At 36.6% G+C, this 22,018-nt stretch overlaps 1 protein-coding gene across 4 annotated transcripts; it reads right to left on the bottom strand.

Annotated features, from left to right (window-relative positions):
• Positions 1-1,489: 1,489 nt before the first annotated feature.
• LRIF1 (ligand dependent nuclear receptor interacting factor 1) lies at positions 1,490-18,836 on the bottom strand. 4 transcript variants are annotated; one of them, XM_039221651.1, is made up of 4 exons: positions 18,407-18,836; positions 5,238-6,747; positions 3,832-4,104; positions 1,490-2,976 (listed from the first exon to the last, which is right to left on the bottom strand). In XM_039221651.1, exons 1-4 carry the CDS (start codon positions 18,472-18,474, stop codon positions 2,539-2,541), a joined length of 2,289 nt encoding a protein of 762 aa, XP_039077582.1. In that variant the 5' UTR covers positions 18,475-18,836; the 3' UTR covers positions 1,490-2,538. The 4 variants fall into 4 exon arrangements, with proteins under 4 accessions (XP_039077582.1, XP_039077584.1, XP_039077583.1 ...); XM_039221653.1 differs by having other exon boundaries at positions 5,238-6,739; positions 18,407-18,479; XM_039221652.1 differs by lacking the exon at positions 18,407-18,836 and adding an exon at positions 17,027-18,225.
• Positions 18,837-22,018: the final 3,182 nt, after the last annotated feature.

The raw sequence follows: 22,018 nt of genomic DNA, 5'->3' as shown, positions 1-22,018 counted from the left end.
GGAACACAGTAAAGGCCATATATGAATAACCCACAGCTAATACTATCCTCAATGGGGAACAACTGAGAACTTTTCTTCTATGGTCAGGCACAAGACAGGGATGTCCTCTCTCACCAGTTATTTAACATAGTACTGGAAGTCCTAGCCACAACAATCCGACAACAACAATAAAAGGCATCCAAACTGGCAAGGAAGAGGTAAAATTTTCAGTATTTGTAGATGACATGGTAAACTATATCTAAAACCCAAAAGACTCCACCCAAAAACTGCCAGAGCTGATACATGAATTCAGTAAAGTCACAGGATACAAAATCGATGTACAGAAATAAGCATTTCTATGTGCCAATAATGAAGCAACAGAAAGAGAAATTAAGGAATTGATCCCATTTACAACTGCACCAAAACCCATTAAGATACCTAGGAATAAATTTAACAAAAGAGTCCATCACATTATTTCCAAGCCTCAACATTAATTTTAATTTTTTTTTTTTTCTGAGAGAGAGACAGTGTGAGCAGGGGAGGATCAGAGAGAGAGGGAGACACAGAATCTGAAACAGGTTCCAGGCTCTGAGCTAGCTGTCAGCACAGAGCCCGATGCGGGGCTCGAACCCACGAACCCTGAGATCATGACCTGAGCTGAAGCCAGATGCTTACCCGACTGAGCCATCTAGGCACCCCAACATTAATATTTTAGCATGAGGAGAACATGAAGTTTCAAATTTTAATATTTTAACTTGCTGTATTTTTAAATTTTCTACAATGCACATGTACTGCTTCTTTAATAAAATGTTTTAAGAATTTTCAAAGGAGGTAATGATTCATGAAACGATATTCCCACTGATAGATAAATTAAGACAGCTGCTGACCGACCGCTAGATTACGCAACATGGAAGTCACTGGTGTCCCTGACAGAATCTGCTTTGGTGGAGCAGGGTAAGAAAAACCTGACTGGTATAGTTTGGCAGTTCCCAAAAATGTTAAACAGAGGTAGGGTATGACCCACCAATTACACTCCTAAGTATACAATCAGAGAACTGGAAACATACGTTCACATAAAAACTTAAACCCTAGCATTCATAGCAACATAACATCCTAGTAGCCAAAAATGTAAACAACCCAAATATCCATACACAGATGAATGGAAAACAAAGTGTGGTGTATTCATACAATGGATTATTATTCAGCAATTTAAATAAGATTTAAATATTAATACATTCTACAGCACAGATGAACCTTGAAAACTTTAAGCTAAGTGAAAGAAACCAATGAAATAAAAAAACACTGAATGACTCATACCACACTTATGAATTTCCACAAAAGGCAAATGCATAAAGTGTGTTAGTGGTTGCCTAGGATTAGGAGTAGGAGGGTCTGGGCAGTGACTGCTATTAGGTAAGAGGTTTTTTGAAGTGAGTGAAGAAAATGTCCTAAAATTAGGTCATGTTGATGGTTGCACAATTATGTGACTACAATAAAAACCACCGAACTGTACACTTTTTAAAGAGTGAATTTATGGTAAGTGGAGTATCTCAATAAAACTGTTACAAAAAATCTAAAAGGCAGAATTTAGTTGATCAGTTTGCATTTGTTTTACTCACTTCTCAGTATGCACAGGCTGTATGTGACCTTACTTCCAGCGATTTATTCATCTTTCTTTTGGTACACTTTTCCTCCTTCCCATTAATCCCTATCCACACACAAATCCCAAATTCTCTGAATCAAACAAAACCAGACAGAAAAATGTTTGCCTCCATTAAGAAAACATTTTACAATTTTAAAAAGTATTAAATGTGGCCACTGTTCAGATTTAATTTTCATACCATGTTACATATGTACATACTAAAAAAAAAAAAAAAAGAAGAAAAACCATTTGCCTAGGAATATAAATGTATCACTTTAAGCAAACATTGTATAGCCTGAATTCTAAAACCCATTTTGGACTATACAAAACTACTTTGTAAAAGCCACAAAACAAGTATCCCTTAACTCTCGAGAAATGTTCAGATATTTAAATACTGCTATTACATATTTTCTTCCATGAAACTGAAAAAAAATGACAACAATTGTATCATTTTATGGATAGAGACTAAGTGAGTACATACATAAACCCATTGGCAAAGCTAAGTTTAGAGCCGATTTCCTCTCCTGGATTGTATAATTTCAATAGTATACAATAATTATCTACTGTTGGAATAACACCTGAGTGGTTCAACTATAAGATGCATACATACAATAACAAGAACTCTGCACAAATATTCAAACTTGGGGATTTCTAATTAAAATAATAGAAAAATAGAAAATTTTTCCTTCCAAAAAAAGGTATCTAGACAAAGATTCAGATACCCCATGTAGATTATTCACAAGTCATGTTAATCAACCTTTTTTGTAGTCCTTAAATAAAACTTAATAATCAACTGATGAAAAAACAAGTTTCATATGCAAAGAACACCTTAATACATCTCTAATTAACTTAATGCAAAAGTATATGGAAAAAAATGCAGCTATTTCATTGCAGTCTTTAAAAAGAGCAACATTTTATTATTTCTGGTGCATCTTCTTTCGCATTTCTTCAAGAGCTGCTTCTTTCTCTCTCAGCACTTGCTTAAGTCTTCTTATTTTTTCATCTCGAATGGTTTCCTCTAACTCTGGTGGTGCCATGAGAAAAATATCTTCAGTAAAATTTTTATTAAAAGAATGGCTTTGTTCAAAAGCTGCATTTGAACTCAATGTGCCTTTTTCCTGGTTCTCAGGGGTACAGTGTTCAACCTCAGTTGTCTTTTCTTCTCTAGTTTTGTTGAGGTTTGTAAGAATGTTATGGTGTGATACATCTGAAGTTGGTAAAATACTGTTGACAAGTTGGGAATTGGTAACATTAGTTCCTCCGTTTAGAGCTGTGTTATAAGCACTCTCAGTTTTTTTCTTCTTTGTGCGATCCATCTTTTTAATGATTTTTGCTTTTCGTTTCTTATCAAAACCCTGTTGTTAAGTTGAGTAAGATTTCAAAAGAAAAACAAATTATTGCCACATAGACAGTAAGCTCTCAAATTTTTAACAAAGTATTTGCAGGTGAGAAATACTTATCAATTAAATTCAACTCAACAAAATAGACTGAACACTATAGCAAAAAGTTGTTTACCACTGTACGATATTAAAATGAACAGCAATGTCCTAATGATATTCACTGAGACTAAATTGCTTAATTCACATTTTCCTGCTTCAATATTAGACCAGCCACTTATAAAGAGCTTGAGAAACGGAACTGACTTAATTTTTTGTCTCCTTTTGCACAGTAGGCACATATATTATATGGAAGATTTTCATTGGGAATGGTTGACCAGTCTCTGATCTAAAGTTCAGAATATCACATAGTATAATAATGCTATATTTCTAAGTAAAATAGGCAAAGTCATAGGGACTATTTTTTCATCATTATTGACCAAGTTTGTTTTTTTTTAAATGTCTGTTTTAAGGGTGATACTGCAATGAACATTTGCATGCTTGTATCTTCCCTATACTTGGATTATTTATTTTAAATATGTTCTTCAAAGTAGGATAGCAAGTTTAAAAAGTTATGGCCATTTTCTTACAATTTTTTGATGGAAAACAATAAACAGGTGAATAAAAAGACTTAAAACACCTCCTATTAACTGGAGATACACTTTTACCTTTGTATATATGGTCCTCTTTAACACTGATTTGGTATAATATATACATATATGCCAATTTGAAGACAACTACCATTCATATTAATGCACAAGACTAAAAAACAAATCAAGAAAATACACTCATGAACATTTGTAGTAACTACAAAGGACACTAAAAATGTATTACCTGCTTTTTCTTTTCCTCCTTCTCTATAAACTCTGTCTGTTTGTAAGTATTGCTCTTCACCAAACTGCTGAAGGAATCAAAACCTTTTCCAGAGCCCAAATGATCAGGAATCCGAGTAAGGCACACTCTCAAATCTTTAGTGAGACCAAATAACTTTTTAAATTCAGCATCATTCTTCACATGTGATGCCTTATTGCTTCCTCTTTGGGAATGGTTCTTGTCATTCCTTTCTTGAGGAACTTTTTCTAATGTTGATGCCATCTCATTCTGGATCTGCAATTAAGAAAACAAAACACACAAACAATACTGCCAATTACTTAAGCTATTTCATCAGACTGGCAACTAGGTGATCGTCTCCTCTTACTTAAAAAAAAAAAAAAAAAAAGTCATGCTCTAAAGTCCTAAATGGTTGGTTTGCATTACCCTTGCCCTACCACCCACACTCAAAAAAATGAATTTAACTGAGTACAGACTTAAACTGTTCCTCCACAATCTCTCATTTACTTTGCTTTCTTGTACTAAAAAGGTTAACAAATGAAATAAGAATACAGACTAATGACAAGTTAAAAAATAATCTATATAACTTTAGTTGGAAGTTGTAGTCTTCTGGAAAAGTCTTATGCCTTTAATCAATCTTAAACTTCAGAATTTACCTCCTTTATATCTCTGGAAGGGGAGAAACACTGACATTATTAAGACCTCTAAGTAAGGAAAGAGTGGGCATAAATATTTAGTGAGCACAGACACACACATCTTAAGTAGAAAAGAAAGGTAACTATGTGGATATGTTGAATAATTAAAGAGTCAGAAAGAAGGGCTTTAAAAAAAAAAAAGGAAACTTGTCTACTTAAAAAACAAAACAAAACCAAAAATGTTGATAAATCCTTTTTCACAAATGACTGAAAGGTACTAATTAGCACCACCCTACCCGCTTCTACCCTCTACCTAAAAAACTGCCAGATATTTCCCTACCATCACAAAATAAACAAACAAAAAACCCAGCTCTCCTATATGCATAATATCGATCTTTTCACATACTAACAGTAATAAATATATGTACAGACACAAAAATTTCCCAAGTTCTGAATTCACATTATCTTTCACCAATAAACCTTCTTGCTCTGTGAGTTTTTTGTTTGTTTGATTTGTTTTAAAGATTTGGCATGCCAAATGATTTAAGAGAGAGATACTGCTTGGACTCTCTCAATTATCCTCCTCAAACATTTCCTTCAGATGAAAGCTTTGACTTAATTAAGCATACATGTGTGTATGGTATGTGTGTGATGGAGTGGAGGATGGGAGAAGAAGGGGGAAAGAGGCATCATAGGTAACTAACTTTGAGAATTAAGAAAGAAAAATTTTCTATATAGACAGAGAAAAAGAACACCCTGACATGGGAAAATTACCTTTGGTTCTTGGTCTCTGAAAACACACTGTTGTGAAGTAATAGTTGTTGCATCAACAGAGGAACTTATTTTCTCTATGCTCTGGATGGTATTTCCTTTTCTGGGGGCATTCTGTACTGTACTAAATCCATCTGGAAAGTCTGGCTTTGTGAATAAAATCTTACTCTGTTTTAAGTAGTTAATGGGTTGATTCATATTATGTGGGTCTGGGGTAGAAAGAGATGGTTTCTCCACTTTTTTATTCTTCTCTGCCCTTAGATTGATCATGGAAGCAGGCTGAGTATTTGAGAGTGATTTTGTTTCCATCTGGTAAGATTTACTTTTAGCCAAAACAATATTTACAACCTCTCTGGATATTTCTGTGACTGGGCTTGAACTCACTATCTGTGATGTATCTTTTCTCGGTGGAATATCAGGAGAAACAGAATTCTGTTGGTCAATTTGTGACGGCAAAACATTTGTCCCCTTTTTAGCCAACAGATAGACTTTCCCATTAAACATAACCAAAGCATTATCTTTAATAGGCATACTTTTGGATTGTGTCCCACTAGGACTGACAGTGCTCAATGCTGGCATATTTATGGTATTATCGCCCAAACTCTTCCTATCTACAAAAGTTTTTAAAATCTTTGAAGCCACATTATTTGAAGACTTAACAGGAACAAGAGATGGACTGCAAGGCTGTAGATTTTCTTGAAAAATCCATTTCACAGGAGCAGCTTGAGAATGCTGACCACCTTTTAATTGTGTCTCTTTAGCAACATTCACTGGTATTTGTGTGGTATTTAGTATCACTGGCTTTGCTATTTCTGTAACAGGTTTTGGATAAATGTTTTGAAAGTTCTTGGTAACTACATTTTTCACTGTATTTACAGGAGATACGTAAATAACGGTTGGTATTTGGGAGGCCTCAACTGTTCCTGAGGTACTTGTGGTTGCAGTTGCAAGTATCTTTTGCTGAACTGAAGGAGGCAATGAAGACGCTGGTACAGATTTCACTTCAGCATGGGCTGGAATCTGTAAATGATGCCCAGAAGGCAAAACTGGAGACTTCACAGTCATTGGAAGGCTCTGAGTATTTACTAAAATATAAGGTGAATCATTTTGTGTTGAGGAGGGAGAAACAGCAAATGTTTGCATGGTGAGTCCATCAATTTTCACACCATGACTCTGAACTTTAGAAACTGATGAGGTAAAATTTTCAGTTCCCACAGAAGTAACTCTAACTTTTTCTGCTGTATCTACTGTTCTTGTAAGAAAATAGTTTGAAGAACTGGCTGGCTGAAAAATGGGCAATTGAACTGATGCACTTGTGGAGGAGCTGGAAATCTGAGTCTGAAAAGTAACTTGAACTGGGCTTCCTGTATTCCCTTTCAAAGCATCAGACATGACTGAAGATTGAACTAGCGGTATAAGATTTCCAGAAGAATTAGGAATTGGAAGTAATTGCAGAAGATTTTTTCCATCCGAGCCAATCGTCTGAACTACTTGGTACATGCAGCCTGAAACACTTAAAAGAACATTGAGTAAATAAATAAATACAACATACTAGACGGTATATACATTTTATTTAAAAACAAATATTTGCAAGTATTATTTTAAAAAGATAAAAATTTATAAAATATGATAAAAGTATATCATTTGTCACTTTTGAGTTTTCAAAGTGAACTAGTGCAAAACAGATTTTGAAGTAGAAGTGACAATCAAAGATAATGATCAGCTTTGATTTAGAATTTCTCATATGATTAAGCAATGGGTAAATTAAACTCTTGTAAGGTTTTACCCCGTATAAAATTATGCCTACTAGACTATGTTCCTCTTAAGCTATGAGCATCCTCCCTTCTCTTTTTACTTGAATTCTTCCCTCTTGTTCTCCTCCTTTACCCTCATTCACCAGGATTCTCATTTCACCTCCATTTATGTTTATTCTATTTCCCTCACTCTTTTCTGCCCTCTATTCAACCTGTTCTGTGCTTTCTACTGACAATGACTCACAAGTCCTACTGTCAGCCATTCTTCTTTTGTTTAAGGCATTTCTTATGATGATACCTTAGTGTGCCACATTTTTGAAGACTAAATGGAGTTACTCATGTAGGAACCATTTTCTTCTTTGACTTATTGTTTCAGCACATTTGAAGTTTGGTGATAAACAGCCCTTGGTATGGAAATTACTCACATTAGTTCCAACTCTCTGTCTGTCAATCCATACACATAATAGCAACACCATTTCAGCTAAATAATTTTCAGTGAATGTGGAACACACTGGGATTTTTTTTTTTTTTTTTACCTAGCCAATTTTGACCCTGATACTTATGAGCCATATCTTAGTACAGATTATCTGATTTTTAAAAAATCCAAAATATACCAATCTGTCATATAATCAATTTAGAAGATTTCTTAAATGCAGAGATCTCAAGTTATTTATGACTAAAACCACCTTTTGGTTCCTGGAAAACACTAAGCCCTTATTGGACTCAGAGTCATCACACATGCTATCTCTCTACATAGGTTGTCTTCTCCCACCCATATAACTCAAGTCTCAGCATAAATGATACTTCTCAAGAGAGATATTCTCTGACCACCTTAACTGTTTGTGCCCTTCTTTCAAAATTAGCTTATAATTAGCTACTTAGTTATAATTTCCTTCATGCTATATTATAATTTGTCAATATATATTAATCTTTTTATTCATTTGCCTATCGACTGTCTCTCATGCTAAATTCTAGCAATATAAATGCAGAGTTCATGTCCAACTGACAGTGTGGCCATATATGACAGAGATCAAATGAAAACAAAACTCTAAGACAAATAATAATAATAATTAGAACTCTCAATGATATAAAGGTGTGTTTTACTGACAGTAGGCATTTTTAAAACCTTAAATATTACTAAAATCAAAGCCAAAAATTCTATGTATTCTAGGAAGCCCTGGAACAACCATTTTACCTTTCCGCAACCCAAAATAATATAATTGTGTCTTTTTAAATATTTAAAACTTTTTTTAGCCACTTGACAGTGCTTCGAAATGTTAAATTTACTTTTAGTACATTATCTCTAAAGAGAAGCATGAACATGAAGTAAGAATTCTTGCTTTCAGGACTTAAAGACAAAAGCCTACCTTCATCAAGTCCCCCCCCCCAATAAACTAGACTAGAACTTATTTAACTTTAATTGAAATATCAGTATCCATAAATTGTTTTATTATAAGTACACAGTCACACTCATCTTTAATGTACTACTGTAAAGACTGCTCTCACGCATGCTACAAAAGCAGAGTTGAGCAGTTACACTAGAGATGATCACATGGAACACAAAATCTGAAATATTTACTATTTGGACCTTCACAGAAAATGTTTGCTTGCCTCCAAGCTAGTCAACCCACAGTCCGGAAAAGAGCTTAAACTGCTGGTTGCATGGGCATGTAAATAGGCAATTATCATTAAGATAAATGATACACTACATTTCGATGAAAACAAAAATGCTTCCTCCTTTTCTTAAAATATTCTCTTCCCAAGGTTTCCTATATATGAAATTCTCCTACTTCTGTAATGATTCCTCACTCTTGTCAACTTATACATACTACTTAAATCAACCTTCAAATACTAGAATTCACCAAAGCTGAGACTGAATTCTCTCCCTACTCTGTAGGCTTTCCCTAATTACTTTTTTTATGTGCATGACTTCAATTATATTATCATTTACACAGCAACAATTAAAATATTTATATCGGGGCATCTGGGGGGCTTAGTCGGTTGAGCGTCCGACTTTCGCTTAGGTCATGATCTCACAGTTCGTGGATTCGAGCCCCGCATCCGGCTCTGTGCTGACTACCAGCTCGGAGCCTGGAGCCTATTTGAGTCTGTGTCTCCCTCTCTCTCTGACCCTCCCCTGCTCATGCTGTCTCTCTCTCCTAGAAATAAATAAAAATATTATAAAATAAATAAATAAAATAAAATATTTATATCTTAGCTCTTTTGAGACTTAGGCTTACATATCCAATTTCCCTTATGACATTTCCATTAATAATTTCAAATGCATCTAAAGCTCAACATGGTTTTGTCCAGTGTTTTTTTTTTCTATAATAAACAGCATACCATCTATCTCAGATACCTAAATCAGAAAAAGCAATCTCCTGTTTTCTAACTGTCTGTATTCAATCCACCACAAAATCCTGTCGATATTATCCCCTAAATTTCCCTTGATCTTTTCAATTCTTTCCAAATCATCTGTCTTCATTCTAATTCAAGCAAACATCATCTCTGGCTTGGACTATTATAGCAGCTTCATAACTGGTCTTTTTATTTTATGTTTATTTTGGGGGGTGTAGCACAAGTGGGGGAGGGGAAGGGGGAGGGTGGACAGTGGGCTCTGTGCTGACAGTAGAGACATGAACTTTGAGATCATGACCTGAGCTGAAGTGGAAAGCTTAACTAATTGAGCCACCCAGCCGCCCCATAACTGGGTGTCTTTATTTCAGCCACATCCTCTCCCTTTGAAAGCTTTCAGCACACTAAAGCTGGCCCTTCCTTGCTTAAAATATTTCAGCAGTTTCCCATTTTCTTTGAGTAGTAGAAAGAAAACCAAGAGATTCTGATGCAATGGAAGCCAAAGAAGACAGTTTCAAAAATCTTGGGCAATTCTATTAAAAAAAATTTTTTTTAACGTTTTATTTTATTTTTTGAGAAACAGAAAGAAACAGGGCACAAGCAGGGGAGGGACAGAGAGAAAGGAAGACACAGAATCCAAAACAGGCTCCAGGCTCTGACTGTCAGCACAGACCCAAGGTGGGGCTCAAACCCACAAATGTGAGAATTTGAGATCAGGACCTGAGCGGAAGTCAGAGGCTCAACCGACTGAGCCACCCAGTCGGTGGCTTTTTTAAAGTTTGTTTATTTGTTTGTTTGTTTTGGGGGGGAGAGAGAGAGAGAGAGAGAGAGGGCAAGTGAGCATGAGCAGGGTAAGGGCAAAGATAGAGAATCCCAAGCAGGTTCCACACTCAGCGTGAAGCCTAATACCAGCTCAGTCTCATAACCACAAGGCCATAATCTGAGCCAAAATCAAGAGTTCGATGCTTAACCAATAGCCACCCAGACACCCCTGAGAAATCTTATTTAAAACTTTCTGAAAGGTCAAATAGGATGTAAATTAAAAATGTACTTGCATGGGGCGCCTGGGTGGCTTAGTCGGTTAAGCGTCCGACTTCTCTTAGGTCATGATCTCGTGGTTCATGGGTTCGAGCCCCGCGTCAGGCTCTGTGCTGACTGCCAGCTCAGAGCATGGAGCCTGTTTCGGTCTGTGACTCCCTCTCTCTCTGACCCTCCCCTGCTCACGCTGTCTCTCTCTCTCTCCTAGAAATAAATTAAAAAAAAAATAAACTCAAGAGGAGAATATTTACCCTATAATTTAAAAAAAAAAATGTACTTGCATGAGTGGTATGAGGGTCAATAAGGGCTTTAAAAGAGTAGTTTGGTGGGGGGGGGAATGTTCTGGAGGATATTAAGATAGAAAATACAGCCAGCTTTTAAGAACTTTACTGCAAAAGGGAAGATAAAGACTGGTAAGTAGATGGAGGCAAATGGGGGCAAATAAGAGATTTTTTTTCTCTTTTTAAGGTTAGATGAACCAGAGCATATGTTAATGTGCATATGAGTTGTCAAGTGGAAGAGGATAGAAGGGCTAAATGAATGTAAGTTTTGATAAGGAGATAGGAAATGGGAACTAGCAGCCAGGTAGAGGAACTGAACTTTAAAGGGGGTAAAGAAATACCTTCTTCCACTGCCACTGAAAGAGAGGTTAGGCACATCTGCAGTTAAGTTTATAGCTTTGGTGTCAAGAGGTTGAGGTAATTCTAATATAATGGCTTTTATTTTTCTGTGAAAAAAGCATTACAGCATATGCTAAGTATAGGAGCAAAAATAGAAATCTGAGGCAAAACAAAAAGATTTGAAACAGTCTTTAAAAGAGAACAAGATGACCTCAGACAAAATCGGTCATCAGGTAGTGCTGATGGCCCAAGGCTATACGTAGTGAGACCAATCTGTGCTCTTGTGAGATTTTCTTGTTTCACTGGGTATAAGCAAAGAGAAAGCAAATTCAGGGCCGGGGTGGCTTTAGAAGAATGGCTGGGGGAAAAAAACTCAAAGAGAAACAAAAGAGTTTATGATATTGGTAAAAATTATTAAAATGATTTACAGAATCTAAACAGGATGAGAAGAAAATAAGAACACAAAAGGTGAAAGTGTAAGGAGAAATTAAAGGGATTATTGGACTGGAGGGCCAGATAAAGTTAGAAAACAATCAGAATGGGAGTATTTAAATAAGCAAACTAGAAATATAGCAACTGATGTTTAAAAAAAGAGGATGCCTGAATCAAGAATTGCACACATGCAATTTTATCTGACAACCAGAACTACAGAAATGGATGAATGGCGATCAATGGGGGAGGGGGGGGAACTCTGTACTGAAAGACCAGATGACAAAGAGATTATTCATATAGATGTTAAAGTCATGTAAGATTAAAGAAATGATTGAGATCTATGTGCCAAATTTGATGACACGAAGTTGGTAATGATGTTAATGAACCACAATTAACTTCTGCCATCTACCAACTTCCTATCACTGATATGCCAAAAAGTTGTCTCAAAATTCACTCTCCTCTGCAGTCTATTTGCTTTCCCATTATTCTACTAACTTTCATTCTCAAAGATCACCAGATATGTTCTCACAGTTAAATCTGTCTTTATTCTATCCTCAATCTCTATGGGATCCCTGCTGAAATGGACACTGCTAGCTAGCTAATTATCCATCATAAACAGCTACCTAACATGATTTCCATTATGTACAAGTTGCTTGTTTTTCTTAATGTTTTCTTTCTTATTCTGCATTTTAAGCATCCAACTATGACTATTCCCCAAAGCACAATTCTTCACCCTGTTTCTCCTTCAAGACATTCTTCCTTAAATATTATACCAACTGTTTCAACAACTGCGTCAATTGCTTGCACTATTTCCTTCAACTACTCCTTTCAATAAGCCTCACAGTTATATCCATTACTCCTATCCCCTAATATTGGCCTTGGTTCCATATTTGTTATGCTCTACCAAGATCTTTCACTTTTAATGCCATGACTTTTTTTTTTAAACCATGACTTTAAAGTAAAAATTACTCTCTACTGAAAACTATTACTCTATCCTACCATCTAGTCATGTCAGTACTATTATCTCCCAAGTCACTTTGGTTTTTTAAATCACCTACTCATTCTTGACACCTTTATCACCCTTATTTACCTCTGATTCACCTAGAGTGCCTTGTATATATGTTTACAAAGTGTAAACATTCAATAAATGTATAGTGAATGAATCACTACATCCGTAAAGGTTTTTTTTTTCCTTTTTACAGCTCTTACTCATTCTTCTCTTTCTTCCTCATTGCCATTTCCACTACCTAGATCAGACATGCATTACCTAAGACCTGTCTCATCCTCATTATCTCATTCCTGTATCTTGCTGTGACTTTTAAACTAGTTTTTCTGACTGCAGCCAATACTATTATGTATCTCTGGCAGAATAAATCATTGTTTTCATCCTGTTACCTCCTTTCTCAAAGTTCCAATAATACATCATTGCCAATTCAGCTTGACTTGAAAATTACCTAAAATCTAGATAACCAATCTCTACACCAGTACCATCTCTAACTTCTAAATTTAAAAACTCTGATCTTCCCAGAGAGGTATCTTTGCCATTCTGGATTATCCCATGTACAGCATTTACTTCAAGTATTCTTCAGGTTATTTTTTTTCTTCTCCAGCAATTTAAAACATAGCTATAAATTGAGGATCAATTTCATCTTCCCCATGAAATATTTGCAAGTCAATCAAACATTAATTTCTTCCAACTTGAAATCCATAAACCACTCCCACTAGTGCAACTAATGCTAGGAGTTATACAATGCCTTCTAAAAAATGAATAAAATACTGTTTTTCTTAGTTAGAGGCTATATCGTTTGCTTTGTAATTGTTCTCCCAATAACAAGTAGATTAGGGCCTCAAAAAATTATATGAAAAATAATGTAGCCTTTTCAAATCTCTATTTTAACTGAACTGTCTTAATACCTTTCCTTTAGTCTTGTTTGGCTTATTTATGCACTTTACTTATCAGTAATATCTAGCTCTCAAATTAAAAGCTTCAAAGAGCAGAACCTATGCTTTTATAATCATTTGCATATGGGCATGCACATTTTTAATTAGTGTAGTTTTTAAACAAATGACACAGGCTTCTTATACTTCATTCACATACTTGATTATATGGTATCTAGGTTTCTGCTTTACAGAAAACATTTATACTACACAAACTATTTTCAAGTCTAATCACTGATTAGACTCTTCTCTTCCATTTCCCCTTCAAAAGGGGAAGGAAAATACAGTTTGTTCTATGTCATTTTATCAACAGAGATTCACATAATCTACCAGAGACTTAAATCCCTTAGGGATAAGTTATCCAATTCACACGTATATCCTCTACACCTGAGAGAGTAACTGGTACATTGTAAGCAATAATTTTAGCTGAATTAACTCCTGCAAGTCATCATTAAAAATAAACACACACACATGACTTCCTAGTAACAAATGAATAAGTTCTAAATATTAAAACTGAAATGCAAAATGCTAAGGAAAGGAATAATAAATCAGGGTGAAATCCACCCTTCTCTAATCAATACACTTTTTTTTTTCAGATCTAGAAGAGATCTTCCATGAGAGTAACTATAACTAAAACCTTATAAAGATTCTGTTTTCTTAAAAATCATATTCTGCAGGCTAAGGTTAGAACTAAAATTAGAACCAGATTCTGCATCCCATGCTCTAGTTTTTCACTTAAAGATTTCAAAAAATCATCAACGTGTTAATTCCTTTAAATCAATTGGTATCTGAACTGAGAAACTACACTGGAAAAACAGTAACAGTTTAAGACATTGAAAGGTAAAAGAGGAATACAAGAGAAAAATTACAGGCTTCTAATCTTGGCTCTTCGAATTATTAGTTAATACATTTTAAGAAATTCACTTAAACCCTTTGAATATATTTCTTCATTAGCAAAATGGGGATGATAAAGCTTGCTATAAGAAGCAAATGAAATGATTGGCTGGAATTATGATAAGTTCCCAATAAATGCAAGTTATCATATTCCACTAAAATATACAATTGGTGTCCAAGAATAAGTAAGTGAATCAGATAATTTTTGACAATGTAAGAACTTTAATAAAAAGGTATGAGAACTTTAATTTAAAAGTATATTAAACATACTTATATAAGTTCTGACACTTTAAAAAATTCTAATATCAACATAAAACATTCACAAGTAAGAAATGGAATGATAAAAATTTCACAGGCTATTGAACATTTTGCAGATATATTTGCAAAATGTATTTTTTCAACAGCTAAAAGACCTTTTCTTCCATCTTACTATCTATGATTTAACATTATGTACGTATACAATATACATAATGTGACAATATATACAATACTATATACCATATAATATTATATACATAATAGATACATTATTATAAATAGTTGTCATTAACTCTAATCCTAACAAACAGCCCAGTAATGTGAGTATTGCCATTACCATTTTGTAGTTTGAGGTTTGGTAATATTAAATAACTTATGCAGAATTACATGCTCCCATGGGCAATCCCATCTATGTATTTTCTTGTATTTATTTTAACATAAAGCCAACATAACAGGGTCCAAAAAATTCAACTGCATGAAGTGAGAGATTAATGACAAACAGATTTCAGTTAGCCTGTAAGGTATACACGTCGATGTCTTTTTCTTACACACCCAAATAGTAAAGAGAAGAACACTTACAAGGTACAAAACTAAATGCATAATAAACTAACAATGAAACATTACGTTTCTAACTAAATCAAGCCTGCTGCTGAGGACACTCATTGTAGCTCCCCTTTTAAGAACAAAGGATTAAGAGCAGACAGAAGCCAATTGCCAGTCATATCCCAGCTCTTATTATTGAGAGGTGTATAATCACAGGCTTTTATTACAGGCTTTTATTATCTAAGCAGATGACTCAAGTCTCTATTTTCAGCTCTGACTCTGCCTCAGTTTCAAATTCAAATACCTCTGCGATCATTTTTTTGGAGTGTTCCCCATCTCCATTAACTTACCAATATCTATCGAGAGAACTGACATTATAATTGATTTCCCGTGCCTATTTTCCCTTTCATATTTCTCTGAATCCAACCCTTATTCTATATCAGCTAGTTCAGGCCTTCAGAATCTCTGAAAGGACAACTTAAGTAGAATCTTTATACGCCTGATCCCTCGTTCCCAAATCCACACCGCCATCAGTTATCTAAAATGCACATGGGAAGTGACAATCCTTTTCTTAAAATCTTTAGTCATCTCCAGTAGATGAAGCCTACTCTACTTAGCAGAGCAAACCAAGAACTTATGAGCTATTTATCCTGCTTATAGTAGAGAATCAAACAAAAATACCAATAGCTAATAATAAACCATACTGGCGCTTTATTTACCAATTCCCTCTGCTTGGGCACAGCCTGCATTCATCGTTAACTGGGAAGCTGTTATTTACATTCCCTAACTCAGGTGCTCCCCCAAAACCTTTTCTACAATTTCCTTTCTCTAAGCCCTGACAGCATCCTGTGCAGAATGCTATTTTAAAATGTATTACATCATCTTCCCCTAAACTATGCGGGTTTTCATGGGCATGGTTCATATCCTCTTCTTTAGTCAGTCTCTCCATTTAACACAGTCTATCCCGTAGCAGGCACTCAGTGAGTATTTTTCAACAAAATGTCTGAACTTATACGGATAATAATGGTAAAACTAGGACATAAACCTAGGTCGCTGTAACTCCAAAGTTTACATTCCTTATACTTATACCATTCAAACTCTTGTTTTGCTCTTTGTAAATAAAGCCCCAATCTAAATAAGCTTAATGCCTACTATCACAAATATCTTCCAGATTTTTCCTTTATACTCTAAGAGTAAATTTGGAAATACGTTAAGCAATAAACATTCTGTAACGCAATGTTGAAAAACTCTACAAAAGCAGCAGTAACTCAAGAAAAATCCAAGTATCAATAGAAAATAAGAAAACCATATACTCATTTTAAGTTAATGAAGATAATGATTCAGTACCATCAAAAATATTACCAGAGAAGTATGAAAACTAAGCTTCCAATAAATTCAAGAGCTAACAGAAATCAAATGATTTATAAAATTATACTTGTACAGCATGCAAATTGTTACTTACAAAGCAGAACAGAATGCAAAGCAATAACCAAAATAAGAATCAAATAGCTTCAGAAAGGGATCTGGTAAATGTCCCAAATATGTGATGTCAAACCCCGGTGATTGAAGAAATAAATGCATTTAAAGATGATGAAAACAATGCATAAACCAATGAGTAAATGAACCCCCAATGACTTATGAATATAACCAAAACATAATTCAATTTGTAATGTTTTAAAAAATCCCAAATATAGATAGCCAAAGGTTGAGAAACCGGATAAAAGAGTTAAAACACACAAGTAATAAAAACGTTAAGTTCTTACTCTTATTTCTAATTTTGAAAAACAATGCGTTAAGTTAGGGTAAGTCAGATGTAATCAAATATCCAGGTACCAAAACAAGGGAGAAGAAAGGAACCATCATTAGAAAGTAATTCTACTTTTGAATTATCTATACAGAGCAAGACCTCTGCCTCTCCCCCAGCTTCCAACAAAAGTAAACCAACAAACAATATACGTACACACAAGCTGGCTCTTTTTACTATTTGAAACACAGTGGTTCTTTCTTCGCAGTTCTTCAATACTGTTTTAGCTCAAGGTGCTTAGTTATTTCTTCTTAGAATATTGGGCATGCTTTTCAGTCGTTATTATAATTCTGTGTTGTATCTCCTTGTGATTAAAAGAAACCTACTTCCTGGGATAAAATTTGTACAGACACAAACTTGTAATCTTATAATAATAATAGCTAAACGTATAAATAGTGATTTTCTGTTTTCCTATACCAAGTATTTCACATACACTTATTTTTTTAATTCTTAAAATATCTCTAAGTGCTTTTACTGGAAAGGAGACTGGAAAGAAGGTACTTAGTCTTACAACTAGTAACTGTCAAAGTTATGATTAAATTTAGGCGGCCGGATGTTCTTCAAACACATATCGTCTTCCGTGAATTTTATATCTCAATTTCCATGCTTTCTTTACACTTTTCTTCTGCAGAGACCCGTAAGTTTTTTCTCACCACTTATTATACGTCTACTAACTATGGAGTCTACGACTTAAAATATTCGATCTTCGCTAACAATTTTGTTCTCATTTCACTTCATCTTGACCAACATAACCTTTTCTTAAAAAAAAAAAAACTGAGTCAGTGAAAAACTATTTTGTAAATGTGCAACTACGAACGTCTTCAGAAATACTAGAATCTCCCTACGTCAAACATAGTTCCTCTACAGAGACATCCAATTAGAGATGGCATTCTCATTACACCTGCTTCAATCACTCTGTCCCAAAGGATCGATTTTACACGAAAATTACTCTCTCTACTTTTCTTTCTCGCCATACAAAACTATTATCTGAATTGTGAAAAATCCATTCCTTCATTCCAGATCCACTTTTCAGTTTCTAAATTCATATACTCATCAACTACACAATTTTTTTTCCTTTCCTTCTCGTTCTCTTAAACACTAGCTACTTTTCACGGATGGTCCAGCGCCACCTGGGTTGCAATTGCTAAACCGTGCTGGGCGCTGCGTGTTTTTCTGCGAGTGCGCAAGAATCTTCCAGAAGGTTTTGGTCACATAGGAGCGTCGGCCATGTTGAATTTCCTCTCCCGTGGAGATCTACTATGTCGCCTACGTAACTTGAGACGATGGAGTCCTGAGGAGCCACGGCCGAGGCGTGCCTGCGTCAGGCTCTGAAGAAGAGACTTTACGTTTCCAAGAGGAGCGCGCTCTGGGGGTTCTGGGTGCCCCCAGTGACGAGCACTTGGCCCGCAGTCGCTCCCACTACGGAGTCAAGCTCATTTGACTCGCAGAGTCCGAAAACGACGGCCGACTCGACACCCTGCTAAGAGACGGGCAAGGGGCGGGTGTTGTCGAGCGAGATTCGAAACCGGTACTTACCACTTCGAGGCGTTGCCTGACTTTTCCTCTGCAGGTTTCAGGAAGACCCTCCGTAGGTTATTGGACATTTTAGGGGGGGTGGGAGGGACCAGCACATCCAGGAAAGTGGGCAATGGGGGGCCGAGGTCCTCCAGGGGGCGAGAACCAGAGCGAGAGAATGTTGGGCTGCTGGTGTCCCGGAGCAACTCGGACGGGTTTCGATGCCGAAAAGAGGTCGACGGCAGGCTACAGAGGGGGGCGTATACCCAGCCTTTGGAAGGAGACGACGCAGTCACCAGAAACCGGAAGGATCGAAGCGGCGGACGACGCCGCTCGGGACCTAGGCTTTGAGAGGAGCCGCCCGAGTCTCCACCCCCGCGAGCCTACGGCACCGCTCCCGAGCCACCGGAGTCAGCGTCGGAGGCGTGGCCTTAATGGCGCCGCCCTCGGCACTGTCGGGTCTGAGGAGAAGCTCGCGCCGGACGCGCTCGGCTGACCCCGCCCACCGAAGCTGCCAGCCCGGCAAAGCTCAGTCAGCGGCTTCCGCGATCGTCACATCCGGTTGCCAAAGTGACTGGCTCGCTAAAGCGCCGCCTTTGTAAAACAATCCAATCGCAAGTGACGTTCGCTAGCTCTCCTTCCGGATGAAGTAACGAATCACAGAAGAATATTCTCAGGATACCTACGCAAAATAAAATGTTTCCGGGGTCAATCATAAATTTTCTGCCTTTGTGTTCGTCGCTAGTTAAGTTCTTCTTTCCTGCCAGTGCTGTCAAAGACGTCGGAGGGCTGTTTTGGAGTCGCCACGCACTGGTGGTGTGCGAACCTTTTAGACGCCTGCCGGTAGCGAGCGGCGTATTTATAGCTCCTTCCTGGAGTTTATCGTGTTTTTTTTTTTTTTTTCCTCTTTCTTGAAGCTCTGCCTCTACTCTTAACCTAACCTTTACCTCCACCACACGTTCATGACTCGGTCAAAATTATTATTTATGGACATACAGTTAAGTAGTTAATTCTTTAAAAGTTTCACTTCCCATATAGGTTTTTGTTTTGTTTTTGTTTTGCTTTTCTGCACCTTCATTTGGTTCCAGAGAAAAACTTTTCAGGAGTCTCTTTATTCCTGTTGTTAAATAACTTACTTGAGAAACAGGTTAAGTCTCTGGGATAAAGAGTAAAGACGTTCTAGTTCAGCTGGGGCTAGAAAGAAGTTGTCGGAGGAGGGGTTTAGAGGATCGTTTTATCAGGTATAGGCAATAAAAATGTAAACTGGTTCATATGACTGTTCATATTTACAAGACAGACATAAGGTGGCCAATTCAAAGGTTTCTGTTCGTCTTTTAAAAATGCAGGTTAGTCATTCCCCTAACTCCTTAATGAGCTAATACAGATTAAGGAATTTAATGTCCTGATCCATTAACAGAAAGCAATGCTTTCTAACTGCTGTTACATTTTGTTAAAGGTTAGTTTCAGTGATACAGAATCCAGTATGTCTAACGGGCTTTTATCTTTCAGTCAAATATCTCCCATACTGAAGAGGGGGCAGCGTGATGAACCGTTTATACTGCCTTGATTTCAGTCATCCTCATATCGATGAAAGCAAATTATTTGAATAGGTTGCCCATTCTTGGCTTCTTCCGTGTTTTTATCATTTATTTCTTACTTTTTGCATTCTCAGTTATCCCCTTATCCATCATCACTTTCAATCAATGAAATTCATTGTCACCAATTGAGTTGCCTGGGAAGCAAAATTCTTTGGTCTGCCGGAAGTTTATTAGGGATCAGGAAATGGGGAAAGGAGAAAAAAGAAGTAAAATTGGAAGGAGGGAGAGGCACCTGGATGGCTCAGTCCCTTAAGCATCTGACTCTTGATTTTACTCAGAGCATGATCTCACAGTTTCATGAGTTTGAGCCCCATCAGGCTGTGTGCTGGCAGCGGGGAGTCTGCTTGGGATTCTCTCGAAAACAGCCCCCCCCCCCCCACACTGTCTCTGTCTTTCTCAAAATAAATAAATGAACTTTAAAAAATTTGGCGGGGGGGGGCATCTAGGTGGCACAGTTGGTTAAGGGGCCAACTCTTGATTTCACTTCAGGTCATGATCTCATGGTTCATGGGTTTGAGCCCACATTAGGCTCTGTGCTGACTGTGAGGAGCCTGCTTGGGATTCTCTATCTCTGCCCCGTGTGTGTGTGTGTGTGTGTGTGTGTGCGCGCGCGCGCACGCGCGTGTGTGTATCTCAAAATAAATAGATAAACTAAAAAAAAAAATAGGAATAGGGAGAAGTTAGGTTGTGATGCCCTGTGTCAACAAAGGCCTTAGCTCATCCCACAAAGAGCTCTAAAATGCAATGCACGTTCAAAGTTCTCCCCAGTAGGAATGCAGGCTTTGCCAAGGAAGTGTATGACCTGAGGCAAGGAGGATCTCCTTAGTCAAGGCAATTACTCAAGGAGGTTGATAGCTGAGACATGTCTGCTGGCAACATTCCCAGCAACTTGGGGAATAAGACCTTTATTCCTCAAGGGAGTTCCTGGAGCTACATCACAGCGCCCACTGTACTCATTAAGCCCCTCAATCAACTGTTGCAATTAATGCTGTTTTTCTCACAATTTGTTCAGATCTGTACTCAGCAGCACTATTTTTCTTTTCATCTTAAGCTTCTTTCATCATTATTTTTATCCAAGTATACTTAACACACAATGTTACATTAGTTTCAGGTGCACAAAATAGTGGTTTGACAATTGTATACATTATCAGCAGTATTATTAATTATTCCTTCACTCCTGGTGCCACTGGGAATATACATTCTCAGTTTTCCTCCTACTTTTTTGTCTACTATGCAGTCTTTTTTTTGGAGGTTCATGCCTCCCTTCTCAGCCATTAAATAAAAGAGTTTCTTAATTCTTGATCATTGATCCTCATTTTCTCAAGCTTTCATGCTTTTTCAAATAATTTCAGCCATGCCCATGGCTTTAATTACCACTTCTACTCATTGTTATACTAACTACTTATATACTACCATATGCCAAACACTATTCAAGTGTTTTACAAATAGTAACTCGTTTACTGTTAGCAACTAGTAAGAATTACTACAGATAAAGAAACTGATGCACAGAAAATAACAACAGCATAGATAAAGGGATAAAAGGGAGACCAAAAAGAAATTAGAGCATATTAATATACATATATTAATATATTAGAGCATATTAACATATATATATTTAAGAGAGAGAATGTGAGCATGAGCAGGAGAGAGGGGCAGAGGGAGAGAGAGAATCTCAAACAGGTTCCACAGTCAGCATGGAGCCCAATGTGGGGCTCAATCTCACAATTCTATGATCATGACCTGAACTAAAATCCAGAGTTGGATGCTCAACTGACTAGGCCACCATGTAGGTACCCCTGAAATATATATCTTGATAGCAAAATATATTGACAAATGTAAGCGACAACTGACAGAAATGAGTAGGTTCATAAGTCAATAAATGAAAAGGATGATTTTACAACACACATCTCTAAGAAAGTAATAGTTGAAGCAGACAAAAAATAAGATATAAAATTTGTAAACAATACAATAAACCAGATCAAGCCCGTAGATATGTAAATAACTCCATTTGATGAATAGTTCACCATTATATTTT

This window comes from Hyaena hyaena, unplaced genomic scaffold, assembly GCF_003009895.1.
Source record: "Hyaena hyaena isolate Hyena2069 unplaced genomic scaffold, ASM300989v1 scaffold_993, whole genome shotgun sequence".
NCBI lineage: Eukaryota > Metazoa > Chordata > Mammalia > Carnivora > Hyaenidae > Hyaena > Hyaena hyaena.
The sequence above is the reverse complement of the archived record's forward strand: the minus strand, read 5'-3'. Positions and strand labels throughout refer to the sequence as shown.

Bases quoted from the DNA above. Each gene is read 5' to 3' on its own strand.
- LRIF1 (XM_039221651.1), bottom strand. From the start codon at position 18,474: ATGTCCAATAACCTACGGAGGGTCTTCCTGAAACCTGCAGAGGAAAAG. The intron at 4,105-5,237 runs GTAATTTTCCCA...TCTTAATTGCAG, and splicing joins TCAGAGACCAAGAACCAAAG to ATCCAGAATGAGATGGCATC. The intron at 2,977-3,831 runs GTAATACATTTT...ACTTAACAACAG, and splicing joins AGGAGGAAAAGAAAAAGCAG to GGTTTTGATAAGAAACGAAA.